The 22,225-nt window shown below is 56.3% G+C and overlaps 1 protein-coding gene across 3 annotated transcripts in view; it reads left to right on the forward strand.

Annotated features, from left to right (window-relative positions):
- Positions 1 to 22,225, forward strand: part of EML1 (EMAP like 1) — a 133,984-nt gene that overhangs the window by 100,529 nt on the left and 11,230 nt on the right. For 2 of the 3 annotated variants that reach the window (XM_045822948.1, XM_045822947.1), the window contains exons 5-16: positions 3,750 to 3,778; positions 4,845 to 4,901; positions 7,253 to 7,382; positions 10,430 to 10,579; positions 11,348 to 11,417; positions 13,116 to 13,226; positions 14,109 to 14,204; positions 15,700 to 15,834; positions 16,456 to 16,555; positions 17,577 to 17,731; positions 20,056 to 20,181; positions 20,470 to 20,601. In XM_045822948.1, the coding sequence (XP_045678904.1) occupies positions 3,750 to 3,778; positions 4,845 to 4,901; positions 7,253 to 7,382; positions 10,430 to 10,579; positions 11,348 to 11,417; positions 13,116 to 13,226; positions 14,109 to 14,204; positions 15,700 to 15,834; positions 16,456 to 16,555; positions 17,577 to 17,731; positions 20,056 to 20,181; positions 20,470 to 20,601 (1,291 nt within the window). The remainder of the gene's footprint in view (positions 1 to 3,749; positions 3,779 to 4,844; positions 4,902 to 7,252; positions 7,383 to 10,429; positions 10,580 to 11,347; positions 11,418 to 13,115; positions 13,227 to 14,108; positions 14,205 to 15,699; positions 15,835 to 16,455; positions 16,556 to 17,576; positions 17,732 to 20,055; positions 20,182 to 20,469; positions 20,602 to 22,225) is intronic. The other variant, XM_045822949.1, reaches the window with a different exon arrangement.

Below are 22,225 nucleotides of genomic sequence, written 5' to 3' on the forward strand. Positions count from 1 at the left end.
CAATTAGGCCTTTTTGTTTTTAACTGACGAAATTATTTCATTCTTCAGGCCCTGAGGTCCTTTATCCTTCAATAAATGTTAAAATAGTAATTGCTAATATTCTTTTCTTGTCATTTTTTAAAATTTTTTAATTTTTATTTTTATTCTTATTTTGCTCATATTCCTTATGTTGTTTGGTTCTGAGGCTCTTAGGTGGACAGCCCGGAAATGCACACCGACTCTCGTCGGTGAAACGAGGGACAGGGAAGTCAGGCTACTCGATAACCACGCCCTGGGCGCTGGGCCACTCGGTTTGGTCGGTTCTGCCAAAGCCCGTGCCTCTCAGCGGCGGCGGCCCCCCCAAGTCCCCGTAGCTGCAGGAAACCACGGGAAACCACGGCTGGCGGAGGCCACGGCTGTGCCCCTCCTGCCAAGGTGCGCTGGCAGCATCGGCGGCAGCGTCTAGGACGCCGCAGTGTTTGTCCGCAATAGAGTCTGCCGTGACTTCTAAACTCTTTAAATGGGTGTTTCCTAAATGACCCTATTTCTAGTAAAAAGCTGCCTGGGACAATGTATGTGAAGCATCTTCGCCGACACAGCGTTACAGCGTTTTGACTCCCAGCAGGAGTTTTACCCCTTGGACGGAAACCCTTTCCAAGGGGAGGCGTGGGAGGCGTGGATGCGCCCGAGGGCTGAGGTCTTCGTGGACGGCTGAGACTCCGGGGAACAGGACGCGTGACCTCGCGGCGAGCGGTCCCCTTGGCTGGCCCTCGTCTGTCACCCTCCAACGCAGGCGTCCCTGCTGGAGCAGGCTGCGGGCCCCCTCCGCCCCGCCCACCCGGGCCTCTGCTCCGAATCCCTGCGCACAGGCCCCTGCGTGTCGGGCCCGATGCGCGTGGGGCCGGGCCCCGGAGCCCCCGGAGCCCCCTTTCAGGGACTCGGGCACCTTGGGAGAGGAGGGCAGTGGATGCTCGGGAACCCGGGGCTGGACCCGTCCCAGACGGCCAGTCCGCGGCGCGGCGAGTGCGTGTCCCGTCAGATGAAAGCGAAACCGGCCGCAGCTGGACGGCCCCTGCGCCCCAGGTCCACGGGGAACATTTGCCGGGGTTCGGGGACGCGTGCCTGGGACGGCTGTGGCTGCTTCGTGGGCGTGAGTAGGGGGTGGTCTTCCTTGGCCCCAGCTGCCTGGTTCTCTGCTGCCGCCTCCAGATCCAGCCACCGGTCCGGCGCAGGCCCCAGGCTACCTGCCTCCTCCTCCTCCCGGAGTCCCCAGCTCCTGCTTAGAGCTTACAGGAGACTTGAGGGCGTCTCCTGAACCCACCCGTCCAGGGGAGTGTAAGCCAGCTCCTCCAGCCGACCCCCTTCCTGCCAACACACAGCAGTGAAAACTGCCGGGGATTGCAACACCGTTCACTTTGCAGACACTGGCGGCAGCCGAGTGTCAGAACAGCCAGGAGAGGACGGGGTGCTCGCCAGAGGGGAAATCCTTCCTCTCCTCTGGACCGGCTTCTCTCACAGGCTTCTGGGCAGAGTGACAGCGCCCGTTCGGGCTCCACACTCAGGGAGGGGTGGGCGGGGTCTCCCGGGGTCCCAGAGCCCATGCCCCGCCCACACGGAACCACCCCCGGGCTGCCGAATCTCTCCACGGAGCCCGCTCTGAGGAGTTGGGTGACCGGAGACAAGTCCCACCGCACCCCGAGAGGCGGCCTCCCAGGCGCTCTCACAGCCCGGGCACGTTGCACAGGTTGCTGGGCACGGAGGGCCCGCTCCTGAGGGCGAGCCCTGGACAGGGCACGTGTCCGGGGGGTGGCTCCGGGTCGGTGGAGGTGACGAGCACCACAGTGTCGGGTCACTGCTGCCCTCCCCCCCGTGGCTGGCGAGACTCGTCGTCCTGTCACAGGTGTGCCCCTGTAAGACTTGCACACGCGCGTGGAACTGCCTCCTCCCGGGCGCCCTTGGGGCACCGGTGGGAATGAGGGGTGCTAAAGCAAACGTAGTGTTGTTTTTTTTTTTTCAATACAAATGTAACTTTCTGAAATGATGCAGCATAGCAGCCGTATGTTTTTAACTGTAATAGAGGAACACGACGCAGCGTTGAGGACGAGCGTCAGGAGACGTGAGCACTCAGAGCCCGAGCCCCCGGCCCCTCTGGGCACCCTCGGGTGGCAGCACAGGCTGGCTGCTCTGCCCCGCAGTGGGGGGCCTCCTCCCCCCCTCCATCCCCCGCTCCTCCTCCTGCACCGCCGCAGCGAGGGGAGCCCGTGGGCCGCCGCGTGCTGGCGTTCGGGGGCCCCCCCCTCAGACTTCTCTCTCCGAGGGTGGCGGACACCGCCGTTGCCCGGTCTGTGCCCCAGGACAGGTGCTGGGTGGCTCGTTTCTGTGGGTGCGGCTCCGTGTCCTCCTCCTCCTCCTCCTCCTCCTGTGATTGGAGCCGTGCCGGAAAGAGCAGCCTCCCGTCTTCCGAGTCCCTGCCGGGCGTCCCTGTGCCGTGCGCCGTGCCGTCTCCTGTTCCAGCTTTCCCCCCCGCCGGGTCCCTGTGTCCTCGCCCGCCTGGGGATCTAAGAACACAGGAAACTCGGGGTGAAGGCTTTTGCTTCCGCCTGGAAAATCATGCCCACGTCGCTACCCTCCCCCGCGCACCCACCCGCCCCCAACAAGGGGAACAAGCCAGGCAGTCTACGAAACCGCAGCTGTTTTAAACCGACCAAGTTCAACGTGATGAACTGCGGGCCTCAGCGGTCCGGAGCCCCGGGCGCAGGGGACCTCCTCACACGCCCCCTGAGTAATGTGTCACGCGGCCAAGGGTGGCTCTCCTGGCGGCGCCTCTCAAAGGGTTTCACGTTAGAAGTGAGGGAGAAAAGCGGTATTAGGGCGCTGTCTGCTCAGGTGTGTGTTCTAAACGTGTGAGCACACACTGAACCCGTGAGGTTCCCCTTCCTCTGCTGGCTCACGCCCCACGTGGCTCCCTCGGGCCTGGGTGCACTTGTCCATGTCCCTCGTGCGTCTGAGAGCAGGGGGCCACCTGAGAAGCCGGCGGCCCTATGAGGACAGGCGTGGACGCTGCAGCCGCGCGGACTCGGGGTCCAGCACCGGCTCTGTGTCCGAACAGGCACACTCCTGCCCCACCGGAGCGCCCTTTCTCCATCTAGCAGGGGGACGTCCCCTCCGGTGGCTGTCACTGGAGGGCTGTGCCCTCTGGTCTTCGGACTCCTGCTGCCAGCTTGCCCTGTGGAAAGCCTGCCCCTGGGGGTGACCTCAGTCCATCTGTGGCCTGACCTCAAACAAAGGTTTTGGGGGTTTGGTTTCTCCCGTGTGGTCAGGGGGTGGTCTCAGCCTGGCCGAAGTCCACAGTGGGGTCCCCACACTTCCGATGAGATGCCCCCATTCTTTCCTACTCCCCTCCAAAGCGTCCTCTGTCAGGAATCCGCTAGTTTTACGTAAGTTTTTTAAACACTCTGTCAGGAGAGCACAGGGAAGAAACCACACCTTGGACACGTTCAGGCAGGGCGGCCGCCGTCTCGATGAACCAGACGCTTTCCTTCTGCAGAGAAAGGCCCAGCTGTGGGGTGGAGGGGGACCGCGGCCTCCCACGCCCGGTTTGGGGCGCTGGCTCACGGCCGCTCCTTTGTGTGGTCCCTGGGCTCTGTTCTTGTTAAGGAGCACCGCTCACCTGGCCCCCGTGCGACAGACCAGCTCGCGGCTGTGCGTGCGTGGGTCTCAGGTGCGGGCGGTTCGCCTCCCTTTAAAATCTGGTCTTCTTCTCTCCACAGCAAACCCAAGGAGCCCGTCTTCAGCGCGGGTAAGTCTGACGTGACCTCGGTGCGGGTGCCCCTCGCTCACCCCCTGGGGACCTGAGGCAGAGAGGCAGCCGCTCTGGGGGCCAGCTTTTGACACTCGGGACTTCGGGGGCCGGCTGTCAGCCTGCCCCTGGGGACCCCGGGGGCTCGCCGCCTGGATCATAGAGACCGCCCATCAAATGGTCCAGAAAACTAGACCTTGCCTGACCCCCTCTGAAAGCTGATTCAAGGGCCGTCAGCAGGGAGGAGCGGGGAGGCCACTGCCAGTGCCGTAGGCCGCGGAGGTGTGCAGCCTCCTGGCGTCTCTGGGCCACACGTGAAATGCATTGCAACACGTAATCACACAAACAATCTCATGGTGTTTTAAGTGAAGTTACGACTTTGCGTTGGGCCGCCTTCACGGCCCTCTGGGCTGCAGGTGGCCTCGGGCCGCGGGGGCGGACCCCCTGCTGGGGATGTCTAGTCGGCAGCTTCTGCTGCCCCGTCCATCCCGCGCCCGGGCTCCCGCCACCGATAGATACTTGCGTTTCTCTGAAAAGTAGAGTTTCTGATGCAGCAGGTTACAACTTGCCCGAAAGGAGCCTTTTTCCTTTCCCTCCCTGCCTTTGACTTCCTGACCTGCAGACTGGTAGTTCACAGAGATCGTTCCGTGGATCTTTCTGTAGCACATTTCACGGAAGGCAGGTGCTATTTTTAGAATATCAGCCTTACTTAAACGCGCACTTGAACTACAAAACAACTGACAAGTAGGTAATTCGTTAAATCCGTTCATTTGATTTTAGTCTTCCCAGATTTCCCCTCTAATTCAGAATTGAAACACGGAAGTCAGAGTGTGGGGTTTATCAGCAAGAGCTTTAGTGTTTATTTCATTTTCAGGAAGCATGGACTTCCTGACAGTGACTGACCGTCAGCCTGCGGAGCTAGGCTTACTTGTGGGGGTCCCTGAGACGCGCCCAGGTCTCTCTGCCGGGGGCAGGGGGCGTCTTGCAGCGCGGGTGGTGAGCGCCCCGCGGCAGGCAGGCAGGCAGGGAGGCAGGCCCCCGCAGTTCTCCACGTCTCTTTGTCTAGCCCTTCTGTCTCTGTCTCCGAAATCCCAAGGGAAGCGCCGCGTGACACACTGCAAAGGTAGGCCGCCTCCCCGGAACCTCGTAGCTCTCTGGGCACAGCTGTGGCCCAGGCCCCGCAGACTTCTCTCATGCAGGCGGACAGGCCCTCTCCTTGCGTGAGAGTGTCTCTGCGGGGCCGGCCACTTGGGCTGAAGCTAAGCGCCCGAGCATCGACTCGGTTGGGTCTGAATAAGTAGCTGCCATGTGGATCTTGATTGGTTATTGGCCGATTACAGGAACTTCCAAAACCTGTGTACACCTAAGAGAGCTATAGGATACGCCCCGGGTGCCCACTGTTTGAAACGGTGTCCTGCACCGCTGCTGGCCTCGTCCCCCGGCGCCTGGTGCCTTGCGTGTGGTGGCTGTGTGCTGTCCTCCTAACACGCCTGGAAGAGCCGTGGCTTCCCCTCGCCGCGTTCTGATTTTAGATGTAGGGTGTCTGGGTGACCAGCACGGAACCACGCCGAGGCCAGACCCGGTGCCTTCTGCCCAGCGCAGTCGCTTAGATGATTTGCGGAGTCAGTCAGCCTCCGCCGTGCCGTGAGGACGTCGTGAGCCACACCTAACTGCAGTGTGCACAAGCAGCTGTGCTTTGATTAGAGGCATACGCACCGATTGAGTCCAGCCACGTGGGCCCCGTGCGTGCTGCGGAAGCGGCATTGGGTGCTCTCTGCTCCTCCCCGCCGAGGGGGCGGACGGGGTCACTCTGAGTTAACTTCGAGCTCTGTCACGCCGGCCCTTCCCTTCACGCCTGTCAGTCTGCTGGGCGCTTTTGGGTGTGTCAGTGGGCCACCCCGTCTGATGAGCTGGGAGCCGGGGGAGGGAGTAAGAGAGGGAGGCGGGTGGAGGCCAGGAGAAGAGCCTGCGTGGGGACCCAGGGCAAGACAGACACGTAGGGGGCAAAGCAACGCGCTGGCCAGAGAGGAGAACCCACATAGGGTGGCCGGGCCGGGCGGTCGGACCTTGGCCTACAGCAAGAGACGGGCACAGGATTTCGGTGGGGGCTCCGTGAAGTCCCGCTTTGGCCTTCATGGGTGTGGCGGCGGACTACACGGTGGCCTAGGGGCCAGTAAGAGAGGCTGCTGTGACGGGGCCTCTGGTGGCCTGGTCCGGTGGAGCCGGGGGGAGGGAGCCCCGTGAGAGCCTTCTGACGGGGGTCCCCAGAACGCGGCGACTGGCCCCCGGTGCAGGAGTGAACGCGCACTGTCTCACGTCCCGAGCCCAGCTGCACTGGCAGAACGGAGAGTGTGTCACTTGCATGCGTTCGAGGCCTGCAGTGTGTGCACAGTAACAGCACTGCGGTGGCCCCCGGCTGCGCGGGCAGCGTTGCATGCGGCATCGTGGGAACCCCTTCCGGAGTGAGACTTACAAAGCTAATCCGTGACGGTGGCACCTAACGGTGTTGTGATGACTTCGTGGCGTGTCCTCACCACTCCCCTTCCGCGGATGGGCCTTCCGTGGCGTGACCCCGGGTCTCCCTGGTCCCGACTGCCCGGCCGTTCGAGGGCCACGAGAGCCTGGTCCTTGGATCCTTGGATGCGCGGTGAGGCAGCCGAGCGCAGGGAGCTCCAAACCCGCACCCGTCGGGAGCGTGCCGGAACTCGCTGCGGCCTCGCTCCGCCCCGGAAGCGCGGCCAGAGAGCCCCAGTTGTTTCTCTCCGACGTCCGTCCGGGTGCTGCCTCGGGTTGGGGTGTTAGTGGGTCTCACTTCTGTCCCCACAAGGTATTAAGGCATCTCAAGTTATTGTGATAAAATAACCCATAACTCGTAACATTTCATCATAGAAAACACTTGCTCTAGAAAGTTTATTTCTCGATTTTTCTCTCCAGTGGGCCTTCTGCTCTTTCAATTTCCATTTCTAGCCTTTTTTTTCCCCTGAGCATTTTCCTTTTTGCATGCATCCTGGCGTGTACTTCTGCTGATTTGGGGTGTCCAACGTAAAAGATACACAAAGATACATTTTTACATTGCAGTATGACAAATCATTTAACTATCGAAGGGTATCTATGAGTTTGATATCGAAATTACGTGCCCATTGAACTCAGTAAGAAGTTTCAGCGGATTTCTTGTGTTAGTTGTAATTTGGGAGGGATGCCATTTTTTCCCATCGCTACAATAAAGAAAACGTGAGCATCAAAACCTCTCATGAAACACAAATAGAACCTAGTTCTTTCCTGTTTTTCACTCTTCTGTATTGTATGTACGTAAGCCAGCAGCGTGTCAGAAGTACGTGAGGGGAAGTCAGACACGTGTCAGGAGTGACAGCAGAGGGTGAGGACTGCAGCTTCCACCGAGAGCCTGGAGGAAGCACATCCGTGCACCGGGGCCGGGGCCCGGGCGGCTCACCGCCCTCTCTGTTCCCTTTGCAGAGGAAGGGTACGTGAAGATGTTCCTCCGCGGCCGCCCCGTCACCATGTACCTGCCCAGGGACCAGGTGGACTCCTACAGCCTGGAGGCCAAGGCGGACCTCCCGCCCAAGAGGCTCAAGCTGGAGTGGGTGTATCCTCCATCCATCCGTCTGTCTGTCCGGCCTCCGTGAGGTCCCCGGCCCATTCGGGCTTCTGGCTTCATGTTTAACTATAGAAACTCATAAAACTTAAGTCCTCTTAAGCTTCTAAAAACAAACGCTCCCCCTTAAAAAGCATAATTTAACAGAATTGGCTACTCATCAACACCCAGGGAGACTAGGAGCTCGTGACCGCGGAGAGCACCGGCTGGTCACTCACTCCCCGGGGAGCTCTGTGGTCCTCGCTCGGACACACAGACACCGTCCTCCTGGAAAGGGGAGACTGACCGCTGGGTGGCTGGCTGGGCGATTTTTTTATGTTTTTGGAGAGTTGTGGGAAAATGCGTTAACTCGTTTCTGGCTTGGATTTTAATTTTTCCAACAGAATAAAGTTAGTTAAAAACTTAATTGAAAAGCAGATTTAGCAGAACTAATCCGAGTGCGTAGGATCTGAGGTTCTGATGAAGCTGGAAGTGCTGACTGTTTTTGGCCGTAGCCGCCCTGCGCCCGGTCAGCTCTCCAGGGACGGGCGGGAAGGCTGCGGCTTCACGCTGTGCGAGGGGACAGCAGCCGAGATGCGAGGAAACACTGAACTCTTTATGAATGAGAAAGTGAGGCCATCAGAGAGTGACGCTGTGCTGGCAGGAGGTTCCTAAGCTGAAAGGAAGGAAGAACGACAGCCTAGGAGGAAGGACCCGGGTCCCCCCAAACTGAGCAGGGCTTGGCGGCCGCGGGAGCCCCACTTGCAGGCTAGCCCGGCCTCGCCGAGGGGGTGAGAGCAGTGAACACCCACACACCGCACGAAGTCTCCACGCAGCACAGATGCAACACCCCTCTGAAAGTACGGGAAGCCTCTCCCCCACCTCAAAACCTAGGCCACAAGGGTCCAAGGCGGCCACGTGACTACCGTTCCTGAGACGGAGCACCTGGTGCCCGCGTAGCAGGAGATTCGGAAAGTGAAGTCCCGAGGAGAAAGCCCCGAAGGACGGGACAACAGAGCCATGGAAAAGGCTGGGTTACGTGTGGACTTCTCTGTCCCACTGTATTTTACTTCCACTCTTCGCTCTCAGTCCACTTTCGCTTCGCTGCACTGCTTTATTTTACTTTGGAGGGAGCCTGCAAAGGCCCCCTTCCAGGCCATGCAGGTTTTAAGACAAAGAGCAAAAATCCTGAATTCATCCTCAAACAAATACTTATTGACTGCCAGTTTAATGCAAAGCCCTGAATGCAAATGACACAAAGTGGGTTTAAACTAAAGTTGGTGTAATTACATTGAGAAGAACTGCTACTGTATTTGAAACTAGGGAATCATATACTTTGGAAACTTTTTAGAATTATCATCTGTACCTAAATTTCTCCCTCCAAAATATATTTTTATTTTTTCGGATTCAGATGTCAGAAGCGTCTCCTGCACCTATTTTGGTATTTATCTCAGTGCGCGGAAGTGAAGTGATTCAGTTAGTTTCTCCGTGAGTCAGTAATTGTTGACTCAAAATTATTTTCTAGTGATTTTAGAAGATATAAAACAGTGGTATTTGCTCCAAATAAGTGGTATTTTTTTTGCTAGGCTATTTTTTTCACATGTAAGTTCACATGTTTTCCTCTCAAAATAGTTTTCAAGGTTTGGAAATATACACACCAAAATCTTAACAGGTAATTATCCTAAGGACCTTGGAATGGTTGGATGAAGGACCTAATTTTTAAAACTTTTATATACTCGTATATGTGTGTATTTGTGGTTTGCACCTTTTACCAGTACTTTTCTAATGAAAAAAGATTTAGCTCCAAGATTACAATTAAAAATAAACTTAAATTGACTTAAACATATTAAAGTCAATTATCAGTGTCTTAAATTTTTTAAAAATATTCTAAAACAATTATCAAAGCTTGGGAAAATACAGAAACTAATCGAACAACAATAAAATAGTTTTTAAATTTTTTTAAAAAATCAACAAAGCTTGAAGTGTTTTCTTGGACTAGGGTTGATAACCCCACTGCTCCATATTTGGAACAGTAGTTACTTAACCACTTTCAGGTGTATTTTGTTTTCCATACGAGCTACAAGTGATACAAACTAGAGTAGAGATTTGATTGATTTCCCAGTCGTGACCCCAGACCAGGCCAAGTCTCTCTCAACGATCCACAGCGCAACGGCCATTTCGGTTCCCAGGTGTGAGTTTGTGTCCCCAGATGACAGCAACGTGAAGAGGTGATGGAGGACAGACTCAGGTGGCCCTGTTGCGCCTTCTAATTCCAGGTCCCGGGCCAGACCCTCCCCCTCCAGAGATCAGAGGTTTGGGAGGGAAAGGCAAGTGAACACTCGGTGAACTCTCGCGATAGCTGAGTAGGTCTGAGCAAGCATGGTAACTGCAGATGAATGTTACACAAGAGGCAGCGGAAAGGAAAGAGAAAATTTGGTGCAAGGTGGTCCAGCATCAAAATACAACTTCGGGGGACTTTGATCCCAGAGTCAGGGTGGGGCCGTGCAGCAGAACACTGCGGCTCTCAGCCTTTCAGAGCGGCAGCTCGGCCACGTTTAAAGGCAGAGGGGGTGTGAGGAATCAGGACCCACATAAAATTCCAGCAGCTCCACAAAAAAACCACTGACCCTCAGGTGCTTCCCAGATCCATGGTTAATTGGCTGAATTGAAAAGAGTTCATCTCCCAGTGACTTCACGAATGTCTGGTCTAGTTCCCTTTAGTAAATAAAATAGGTTAATTACCATTTTTAGTCAAGCCAAAAAAATTCCACTTTCAAAATGTAATACATGCTTTCTAAAAATAAAGCCACATCTTTGTATGAAAAATATGTACTCACGTTAAATCAATGACCATTTCCAACTCCACTGCCTCTCTAGGGAGTTAGAACTATTTGGCACTATTTATTGTACAATTTAAGGCTATTTGAACTTGTGAAACTGAGAGTAATAGTCATCTGTAGAATTGTATCGCCTACTGAATTTTATTGCCTGTTGAATAAAGCTGACGCTTTGTCAGCTCTTCAGAGGAACAAAAGTCTTTTGCCTTGACACACTCGAAGCTACGGGTACCGGGGCCGAGACTGCCGGAACAACCTGTACCTGCTGCCCACGGGCGAGACGGTGTACTTCATCGCGTCTGTGGTCGTGCTGTACAACGTGGAGGAGCAGCTGCAGAGGCACTACGCCGGCCACAACGACGACGTGAAGTGGTGAGTCCCCCGGCTCTGGCTGGCGCCACGCCCTGGAAGCACTGTCAGCGCAGAGGGCCAGAGAAGCAAAGGGGCCTGAGCGAGTGGGGTCCATGAGAGAGCTCTTCTCCGTGCTCTGTGCTGCCGGCCAGCTCCCTGGCTCCCCGAGACTCCTTTTCAGTTTTCTGTCTTTACGACTCATAACCTCAACCAGCCGTCTTGCCTGAACCGATAGCTCTAATTGAGCCCTGATTAGAAGCCTTCTTACGGCATCTTGTGCCAATGGCTTCTAATTTCGGTGTTTATTTTTCAATAAAAATTAAAATGTCTTGCCTCTTGTTTATGGCTGGGTCTGCTGTTCCCATATTCATAGCTTTTGGTGGGGTTTTATGTATCTTGGAAGGATGGACAGACGGACGGATGGATGGATGGAACGATGGACTTAGATATTTGTAGGATGTCTTTGCTATTTGATACACTCAACATGACTTCTTAATAAAGTTTTCAGACTAATTAAATGGTTCTGAGATGGAACTGGTATTTTCCAAGAAAAAGAAAAAGGTTTTATTCTTGAGTTGAAAATTCTCTAGAGATGTAGAGGTGAAGATGAAATGTAATCAGCTCTAACTGACTCGCGTCAGTGGGGTCCTCAGAGAGTTTATTGTGAGTCTGCAGGAAGTTGGGCATTATGTGTCTTTCTTATTTTTAAACTGTCAACGAGATTATACTTGATCAAGGAAAAAATTAAGTTTACCCTTAAACAGCAGCTATTTTGTGGATTCTTTTTAGCCTGGCGGTCCATCCGGATAAGATCACGATAGCCACGGGACAGGTCGCCGGCACGTCCAAGGACGGCAAAGTGAGTTGCAGCCTCTCTCGTGTTTTTGTCACACACTAGCCACACAGCGGAACGTCTTGCTGATGAACAGGCCTGCCTAGGTGTCAAGCACCTGAACACTTCTTAACCCTTCATTAGAATGTTTTACTGTGAACCAAAATCCTTACAGTGATCTTAAAAACCCTTTGAATTTAGCTTCATTTCAGCCAGTTTTTAAATAACATTGTTCTTGTCTAACAATTCGCTAATTCTTAAGAAATTTACATGCATGATAAACATGAAAATATGAAACACACATTTAATAAGTGAAGTTAAAATCATAGTCAATGATCATTTGAATACGGGCCTCTCACCTCCCCCAGTGATTTCGAGCCCTTTCCCTGCCACCCGTCCGCCTGCAGTCAGCCCGTGGAGCGTGTCTATGCGCATGCATGCGTGTGTGCAACCCGCTGAGGCTGCTGGGGCGTTAGTACTAACCCTGCCGGCTCTTCTGCAAGGCGTTGGCTGGTGTTGGAGGCAATCAGAGGAGAACTGGTGGAATTTAGCAAATAGACCACAATTCAAAACTGGCTCCCAGGCCCTTGTTTAGGACAGGCTGTGGTCATTGTCCTGTCATATCCAAAACTCCTGTCGTTTTCTGATACCGACCTTAGTATGTCTGCTTACTGAACGATATGTGATCTGAACCAACCACATGAAATGCTTCCATTTTATCAACATGTTTTCCTCCAGCGAACGAGTGCTACCGTTTTTCAGCAAATAGTTCAATAACATCAACTTTTAAATACTAACTTTATGCTATTTTCCATTGAAATGCTACACTTGAAGTAACAGGAACAATAAATCGGACCACTGTTATATAAATACACATAAGTGGAACAGAGTCGTTTTTTTGCAAAGAGGACCTTGAAAGTTCTTTGAAATTAGTGGCAAGCCATCTGCTCCCTCTAGTGGACTAAAAGTGTGTTTCAGTTTCTGGCATTGAAGTCCATCTGAACTTTCTAGCCCGTGAAAATGTGGTGGCTGCCGGCACCTCTCCTTTCGCGCCCCATGCAGAGAGCAATCAGAGGAGTCACGTAATTGTCTGCAGCCGCCCAGCCCCTTAGAGACGAGTCCAGGCTCGAACCTAACTCACCTGCCCGCACTCTGACCTCTAGGTACAGGTCTGCCGACTGTCCTGGAGTGCTTGCTTCTGCTGAGAAAGAGCGAAATTAGTGTAAATCACCTTGGAACTCCATAGAGAGTGTGGCACTAAACCGTAACAATTCTCGTTTTCGTTGTGCAAGACTGCTTGCCTGCCGTGCTCCTGTGGGGCCCGAGGAGCGCTTTACACAGCGGGTGGTGGCCCACCCTGAGTGACGCACTCACACTCTCACCTTGGTAACCGCACGAACGTCATAGCCTAAGCCTTGTCCCAGATTCCATGCCCCTTGTCATTTCTTTTTTTAAATGCAGGGGTGTCCAGGTGTAGAAGCAGAACCATCCCTGTGCGACCCAGCATGGGCTGTTCAAAATTACAACTTGGCAACCTCCCCTAAGGTCACCTTGGCCCAGGGGTCATGGCCCCCTGGGGACAGCGGGACTCTTTCTTCCATGTTAATAGAATTCAGAAAGGCAGGAAGAGAGCTTCTGCTTGGACAGAAGTGAAGTAGTCTTGTAGCTCCAAAGCAAAGATGTGCAGTCGTCACAACGAGGGCGTGGCGTGTTCTCTCTCCCCAGCAACTGCCCCCACACGTGCGCATCTGGGACTCCGTGACGTTGAACACCCTGCACGTCATCGGGACTGGGTTTTTCGACCGAGCCGTCACCTGCATTGCCTTCTCTAAGTCGGTAAGTCGGCGCCGGGAGGGTGGTGCTCTCTGTTCCCAGGGAGCAGGCGGCCGGGGGGCGGAGTTGGGGGGAGCGTCAGTGCACAGGTCACTGCCCAGCCGTGTGCGCAGGTCTGACTCTTCCGGCTTCCCCGGGCCCTCCGCCAGAGGTCGCCATTCCAACCGGACCTCCCCAGCCACGCACGTGTGCCGGCGGCAGGAGGCCCTGCAGCCCGCCGTCTTCAGGTTCCGTGAGGCAGCTCGCCCGCTCTGGCCTTGCATTTCCCCTGCCCCCCCCCCCCAGGGGCCCCAGCAGGCCCCTGCTGTCCTCACAGGGGCCGGCTCCCTGTCTCTAACAGGAGCCGCACGGCCCCCGGGGGGGTCTCCCCGCTTCCTCCAGACGTGCCTGCTGTTCCCAGATCCACCCTGTCAACCACATCTTCAGGCGGCTCAGAAACGGATGTCCGGGGCCCCTGTCTGTGCTTACGTCCGGGCAGCACACCCCTCGCCCCAGTGCTCTCGCTCCTCCCACAACCCTTCAGTCACCTGTTAGTACCAGGCGTGTGCTGTGTGTGCTGCGTGTGCGGCAGGCACCGGCTCCTGTGCAGGGCGGAGGCCCTGCGGCCCCTCGGAGGCTGCCTTTAGTGGCCCCGCTGGGGAAGAGCCAGCCCCTGGCCCCTCCCACTCCCGTCCCTTCATCAGCCCCACCCCCTCCCCATTCACCCGCTCCCCTTGTCCATCTGTCGAAGCAGGCAGGTCTCAGAGGCGGTCAGTAAATACTCTTCACCTGAAATGTCGCAGTCCTGATTAAAAGTAAAATTAGTGTTCATTTTCCATCGTGCTCAGCCTCTCTTGTTCTCTAGTGTGATCTTCAAGTGAACACGCGTTTTGTTTTTTTTTCCAGAATGGAGGGAGCACCCTGTGTGCTGTGGACGACTCCAACGACCACGTGCTGTCCGTGTGGGACTGGCAGAGGGAGGAGCGCCTGGCGGATGCCAAGGTCTCTCTCCCGGCCGACGCTGGCTGTGCTGGTTTTTCCATTTGGAGCCTTCATTCTCTTTCCCCTGGCTGCTGGCCGCTTTCCTGCTTCGTGGTGGGCTCTGGGGTCCCCATCCCAAGGCAGCCCTCGGGCGGCCCCTCCCCCAGATCGCTCTGACCTGCCCCTCCCCCCCCACCAGGATGCCAGGCCCAAGTCCTGGCAGCGTGTCTTCCTCTCTCCACGAAATCTGCAAGGCTTTTCCTTCCTCGTTGCACAGCCACCGCCCTTGTGATTCACTCCATCGCTCATTCGTTGATTTTTTTTCTCCCTTTCATTCAACAAACGCCCCGTGCACTTGCACGTCGAGGAGGCCCCGGAGGGTTGGTGGTGCTGGGAGGCTGTGCCAGTCCCAGCCCCCGTCAGTGAGGGGCCGGGAGGGAGCTGCCTGGGCACAGGGAAGGCAGGCACCACCCGCCCTGTCTTTGGGGCCCGGAGCTCGGGAGGGAGGGGCGTGTCCTCTCTGCCCCACCTCCTGTCCATCCTGCCCAATAGAGCAGCGAGCTCCGCGCATGCGTCCTCATGCGTTCCTCCCATTACATCGTGGTTTGGCCTGTTTCGCGGAACTGACTTTTTAGTTCCGTCCTGGCAGCCGCTAGCCTTAGGTAGTCCCACTGCCCTCCCATGGGGGTCGCCTTCCTTTCCTGTTGTGGGGAGAGCTGGTGGGTCACCTCCCTTGCGACCCCGGGATGCAGACCCTGCACGCTAGTCCCTTTTCCTAACGCCTGTTTCGTGCTGGAGCCTCGCCTTCTCGCAGTCTGGTCGCGAGTAAGTGCGTGCTGCGGCGCTAGGTTGGAGGTAGTGAGAGGCAGGTTGCTCTGCGGGTGTGAGAAGGTGCAACTGAGTTAGCAGCAGAAGGAGCAGGCAGGTCTCATTTATCCGGCCAGGCTGAAGGGTAGCGAGAGTCACCCGAGGACCTGGATCCCTGGCCTGGTTGCCGGCCCATCAGCCAGTCCCAGCAGTTAGACCGGGAGGGATCCCGGGGCCAACACGGCGGCCCACGTGGGCCGGGAGCAGTGGAGCCACACGGAGTGCAGATTCCCGGCCCCTCCCAGAGGTTCCCGTCACTACAGTGGGAGGGGCCTAACATCTGCACGAAATGCCCCACGGCCAGCCTGCTGTCCGGCCGGGGCCGGCGGCCATGACAGGAAGGGGAGAGCCAGGTCCCCTCGCAGTGCAGCACCCCCTGCCCCGCTCCCAAGCCCGCCGCAGGCCTGTTCTGTACCCCCTGCGGTGGACGGGTCCTCACGGAGGGAGGGCCCCATGTTGTGGCCTCGGGCTGTTGTCCGGTGGGCGAGGCAGGCGAGGAGAGGTTAAGGCCACAGCAAACGTGTGCTCGGTGTTTGCAGAAGGTCAGGTCAGTGGGGAAGATCCAGTGCAGTAGGGCGGGTGCCCAACAGTGCGGTTTATCCGTGGGGTCCTAAAAGACCTGAGCCATCCGGCCCCCTCTTTTGCCCAGTGCTCCAATGAAGCCGTGTTCGCCGTGGATTTCCACCCCACGGACACCAACATCATAGTCACCTGTGGAAAATCACACCTCTACTTCTGGACGCTAGAAGGAAACTGCCTCATTAAGAAGCAAGGGTTATTCGAGGTAAAGTTCAGTTGCACCTGTAGTTGGTGTTTCAGCGTGTACCTGGGTCAGCTGGCTCTGCTTGTCATCAGGGGGCTTTCAGGCACCTGGTCTTAGAGTCCGTTTCACCGGGCCAGTGTGGGGGTGCGTGTGCGGGTGTAGCAGCAAAGACTATTCCCAGACCCCTACTAGAGTTGGGGAGCGGGCCCGCACCGTGGCCAGGATACCCTGTGCCTTTTAGTCTGGCCAGTCGGGGGCCTCTGAGAGCACCAGGGGACAGCACCTCTTCTCTCGGGCGACATTTGCAGCCACGCCCAGAGACTGAGGTGGAGGACCCCTTTATTCTGGTGCCAGGACCCTGTTCCTCACGCTGTAGGTGCGACAACGCAGCCTGCCCCTTGGCCCCCCCCACCACCCCCACCACCCGCCTGGGCTGGCGCTATCTGCAGCCTCACACGGCCAGGAATGCTGGGAGAGCAGAGGGCCTCGCGGCGTCGGCGACGTAGCGGCAGATAGAAGTGAACGGCGCACGGGGTGGTAACACCGTCCCTCGTGGGGTTACCGCGAGTCTAGGTGGTATTCATGAAACAGGAGGACGTCTTGACTAAACACCTGTGTACATATATTTACAACATTCTGCAGAAGCAAGAAAAGCCAAAGTTTGTCCTCTGCGTGACTTTTTCCGAAAACGGCGACACCATTACCGGAGACTCGAGCGGCAACATCTTGGTGTGGGGGAAAGGTAACACGTGATCGTTCCGCACTCAAACTGGTTTGGCAATGTTACGAGCAATCGAGCATGACTTCGGTAAGAATTGTCCGTTGACACAGCTCCCACAGGATCGGTCTTAAACGCCAGGTTCTGTAGGTACATACACGCGTGCGTGCGTGTGTGGCCTGGAACCATTACACCAGAGCCAAGGAACACGGGACTTTAGGAGTCGTGGTTTGTTGTCATTCTGAAAGGCCCGTTAAGCCCAAGATGTTACAATGGGATGAATACATCTCTTAGGAAATGTATTAACAAATGACGATGACGAAGTCACCCGTGACCGTTTATTCAGCTGTGAAATATTTAAGCCACTGTCCTGGGTCATGTAGCGTTCGAGCACCAGTACATACACAGCAGTGCGCTGCACGCTGTGGGCGCTCATGCAAGTCCGACCCGAGCCCCGCTGCCGGCCAGCAGGCAGTGGGAGGGGGGAGGCGTCACCCAGAAGACACTCAGCTCAGCCCAGGGAGCCTCGGGCTCACCTACCATGAGCCAGGAGAGAAGGAGCACCATCCCCAGCCTCGGGGACCTTAGTTAGAGTTTGGGTTGACTGGCAGCGGAGGTCGAAACAGACCCGGCAACATCCTTTCTGACTAATAGGGTGACTTCTGTGGGTCCCCGCTACTCTGGGCGCCGGGTGCTTTCAAGGTCGTTTCCTTTCGCCCCCAGAGCAGGCCTGCGGGGCATGAAAGGGGGACCCGTGGCAGAGGGCAGCTGCGTCGGGTGGCCAGAGACACTGCTCGTGAGACAAGCTCTCGCTTGCTCTGAGCCACGGTTCCCGTCACACGTGCTTTGCACTAGCGAGTGTTCCCTCCTTGCACAGTAGTGACCCAGCCTGTGACCCAGCCTGTGCTCTGTGCGCGTCCAGAAGTCAGACCCTGTGCAGACCTGCACCGCAGTGGTGGTCTCACCAGCAGTGTCGGCTTTCAAACAAGACCGGCCGAGGAGAGCCCCCCCGAGGGGCTAAGGGTGGTTTTCTTGGTGTGCTCAGGTACGAACCGGATAAGCTACGCCATCCAGGGGGCCCACGAGGGCGGCATTTTCGCACTCTGCATGTTAAGGGACGGCACCCTGGTGTCGGGAGGAGGCAAGGACCGAAAGCTCATCTCCTGGAATGGAAACTACCAGAAACTTCATAAAACTGAGGTAAGGCAGTGGGCAGCTCTATCGAAGTTTGTTTTGAGCCTTAAACTGTTACCCCAACCAGCTTCCTTGTTGGTTTGAAACCTCTAGCATATACCATTTTGAAAATTTATTTTAGATAAAATTTTATTGAGTGGGATAATATATTTTTTAAGATTTTATTTGTATTTAGAGAAAGGGGAAGGGAGGGCGAAAGAGGAGGAGAGAAACATCAGTCCGTGGCCTCGCGTACACCTGCAGCTGGGGACCTGGCTGCGTCCCAGGCCTGTGCCCTGACCAGGGATCAGAGCAGCGGCCTCTCAGCCCTGGCTGGCATAGCTCAGTGGATTGAGTGCAGGCTGCGAACCAAAGTGTTGCAGGTTCGATTCCCAGTCAGGGCACATGCCTGGGTTGCAGGCCATGACCCCCAGCAACCGCACATTGATGATTCTCTCTCTCTCTCTTTCTCCCTCCCCTCTCTAAAAGTAAATAAATAAAATCTTTTTAAAAAAAAGACTTTGGATTCTGAAATAATCCATTTGTTATTAAAAAAAAAAAAGAAGAACAGCAACCTCTCGGTGTGTGGAACAACACCCAGCCCACTGAGCCACACCAGCCAGGGCGAGTGATGTAACATTTTATTAAAATCACGGGGGCAGCTACAGTACAACCATGAAAATGGAATTACAGTATTTCACTGTGTATACAGTGCACTCACGTTTTTGTGTGCATTATGCACAGGATAATCATGCCCACTATTATACCCATGGTTCATAATCATTATACCCGTGTGCGAAGCACATCTTTATTTCTCCTTCAAAACTTTGGGCAAAATACTGCACATTATACAAAGCAAAATAACAGTAAGTGCATAAAATTTGAGGTGGTAACATATTTCACACTTAGACTGTTTTTATAATAGAATCAATCCCATTTTTCCCAGGGAATATCTACATTTTGATTTATTATTACAATCTTTTTCCTTTTCATCACTTTCATTTCGAGCGTGATACTTTGGAGACTTTATCACTTTGAGCTATTATTTACTGAGCGTCTGCTCTGTACCTGGCTGAGTGCCGCCGCAGTCTCCCGTGCTCCGAGTCCTTGAGCGTCTGTTTCACCTCCTAGTACCTGGTTAGCAGCCTGCGCACCAGTGGGAGCCAGAAGCAAGAAATCCAGTGTTTTTTCTATGCACTCAGTGAATTTTTCCCCCCAGGCCCCGGAAATTACAGGCAGACAGATGTCAGCACCCACCTGACCGCTGGCGGTCTCTCTCCCCGCCCGCCCCCCCCCCCCGCCCCCGAGAGCGGACCGTTGTAGCGGGTTTCCCGCCGCTGAGTCGATGCTCACCACCCGTTGTTCCGTCAGAGAGCAGCTGGCCCGGCGCTTTGGTGTAGGAGAACTTGGTTTTGTTGCTCTTAGTAAAGGAAGGCCTTCACCTGAGCTTGGAAACCACTTCCCCTTTCCCTGAGATTTCAGTGGACATTATAATGAGATTTGACCAGCAGTTGCTTGAACATGTACCCGTGGTAGGTCGTAACCATACCGAAAGCTCCGAAGCCTCATCCAGTTTCGTAGAAGATGCTCACCATGCGTGTGTACCCGTAATCCTCCTCACTGGCCGGGCCTGCGCTCCCCTGTCCTCGCTCCCGCCCCAGACACCGGAGGAGCTGGGAGGTGTTGGAGAGCAGGGCTGCTGCTCCCGCCCCAGAGCTGCGCCGGAGTCGAGCCCCAGCATGCCCCAGGCCCCCGTGTCTGCTCGCACAGCGAATGGTCCTCGGCTGGCACGTTTCGGAATTTTTTTTTTTCTTAACGTGTGCATGATTCCACATGTTTACCAACGGGAACGATGGATTTCAAAACTAAACGGAGTGAAGTTGCCAGAAAATTCACCATTTTAAGTGACAGTGAATTGTAGGAACTGTCGTGATGGCCTGTGACACGAGCCAGCCCCTCATCCTCCAAACCCCGCTTGCTGCCCGCCCTGCCGCTCTTCTGGGTCTTCACCGGGGAGGAGCAGCCGGCCTCCAGTGCTCCTTGCTTTGTAACCTTGTCAAGGAAGAGGGCTTCCTTCCTTATTCTTTTTTAAACAGCTGTAATTCTTGCCGATTCCTTTAAGGTGTATGAAATGTTTGGAGTTTGAAAGCGAGATTTGGTCGTTCACTCCACAAGCACCAAGAGTGAGCCGTTTCCCGCGTGTTTGTGTTTGTGTGTGTGTGTGTGTGTGTGTGTGTGTGAGAGAGAGAGAGAGAGACAGACCGTGACAGACGCTGTCGTGGTGACACATACGCACGTGTTCTGCACGCCGGAGCCGATCGTCCGCGTCAACTCCGGTCCTTCCCGCGCAGGTCCCAGAGCAGTTCGGTCCCATACGGACAGTGGCCGAGGGGAAGGGCGACGTGATCCTGATAGGCACGACCAGGAACTTCGTCCTCCAGGGCACACTCTGCGGGGACTTCGCAGCCATCACTCAGGTGGGTCCCGGCCGGGCCACAGGCACGTCCACGTCCTGTGACGTCAGAACTGAACAAAGCGTTACAAGGCGGAGATGACCCTGTGTTTCACCCCAGCACAACCTCCCTGAGCCTCGAGGGTTTCGGTCCGCTCTCCCGGCGGAAGTGGGGGTGGGGGGACTGGTGAGGTTTGGGGGGACGGACGAGGTCGGGGATAAAGTGTGCGGTAAGCCCGGCAGGTCGCCTCAGGGCCCCTGCGTGCTGGTCGGAGTGTTTCAGACAGCGTCCGTCTGTCTTGCTGCTTTGTAGGGTCACACGGATGAGCTCTGGGGACTGGCCGTCCATGCCTCCAAACCTCAGTTCCTGACCTGCGGGCATGACAGACATGCCACCCTGTGGGACGCCATCGGTCACCGGCCGCTCTGGGACAAAGTCATAGAGGTAGACGTACACGTCACATTCCGTTTTCCTTGTGAAGGTCCACCTGGAATATGTGTATTTATTTACTTGCGTGAAATTAACCGTGATGTAGAGTTACCCCAAAACAAAGGTCACTTAATCGATCTCCTTTAAATTGTGTCGCTTTAAACAGTGCCCAGAGGTCTCACCCGTGTAATTCTGCAGGGGGCTGTTGAATTTTTGGGCAGTGGGGAGCCCTCCAAGGCGGTTGCTGGGTTTCCCGGGCGCGGCCTGGCCGAGGGCTTAGCCGCTGGGGAGCCCCGGCTCTGAGCCTGCGCTCTGTTGCCGGCACCTTTGGAATGAGCGGTGTGTCTCTGCGACCCCAGCTCGGCGATAAAGGCAGAGCTCCAGTGTCGGCGTCAGCATCCCTGCGACCTTCACCAGAGGGGCTCCGTGCGCACAAAGCGGAGTGCCCCCCCCCCAACCCCGTGCTTTCCCGCGGGGCCGGCGCCGCCGTGCCTGCGCGCTCTGCGCTCTGTTCGCACGCTGAGCACCGTGCGTGAATTCGTCAGCCTCGCCCCAGCAGCCGCCCTGCGAGGGGGGGTTTCTCCACCCTGACGGCATGGGTTAGGAACCCGAGGCTTCGAGACGCCACCCACGTACTGGCCCCGGTCGCTGAGCTCACGACAGAGCCAGTGTCTGCACCCAGCCCGGCCTGATTGCCAAACCCAGGGCCCTCCCGTGCTCACGCCGCCGCCGCGGGTCCGACGCACATCCTGCCCCCGGGTGACACGCACCCTCCCGCGTGAGGGGTGTCCCCTCTCCAGACCCCGCACCCCTGCCCGCGGCCCCGCACAGCTGCCGGCATGCCCCGGCCTGAGGGTCAGCCCTCCTGCTTTCCAGAGAAGGCCACCGAGGGACTAGAGCTGGCCGGCCACCGGTGGAGCTGAGCAGGGGCGGCCAGGGCCGGAGGGGTGAGCCTGCCACTCAGAGGACAGAACGGGCGTGGCCCGAGGTGGCAGGTGTGGCTGGAGGAGGTGGGGCCCTGCCGTGTACCTACGCCCAGGAGGGGGCTTTATGGGTGAAAACTACCTGAGGGGTGTGTGCAGACCTGACAGCCACCACCGATGCAGCAGGGACAGCAGCCCTCTGGGAGGGTGGGCTTCCCCGGGGTCTCGGTCAGCGCAGCAGCCGTGCCGAGAGCAGACTGGTGACCCCATCCACCTGGCACAAGGGGAGAGGCGCCAAACCAGACGCCAGAAACACCCAAGGCTCAGTGCCTTCTGCTTTCCTCCCGCCCGCGTGACTTCAGACGGGACCCCCTGAGCCTCGGTGTCTGCATCTCTGTCACCTTTGAGCCTCAGGTGGCCGTGATTTCTGTCTGTGTGTCATGGCAGCCCGAGCCCACTCACAGCCCCCCCCACCCCCCCGCTGCGAACGGCATCGCAGTGGCGGAGTCAGCCCCTGGAGAGCAGCTGGCCCCTTATTTTTCGGTTTATCCGTAGTCTCTCCACGGCTCCTCCTCTTTCCGTTTCCACGGCTACGCTTCCCCTGGTCCATCCGTGATCAACCCCTTCTCACTGCAGCTTGTCCGAAACACCCCTGCCAAGGGACCCCCATCCCACAGGCAGATCAAGTCACCCCCTCCACAGTCCCCGTGCCACCG

This window comes from Phyllostomus hastatus, unplaced genomic scaffold (genome assembly GCF_019186645.2).
Source record: "Phyllostomus hastatus isolate PE091 unplaced genomic scaffold, TTU_PhHast_1.1 phas_scaffold_501, whole genome shotgun sequence".
Lineage (NCBI taxonomy): Eukaryota > Metazoa > Chordata > Mammalia > Chiroptera > Phyllostomidae > Phyllostomus > Phyllostomus hastatus.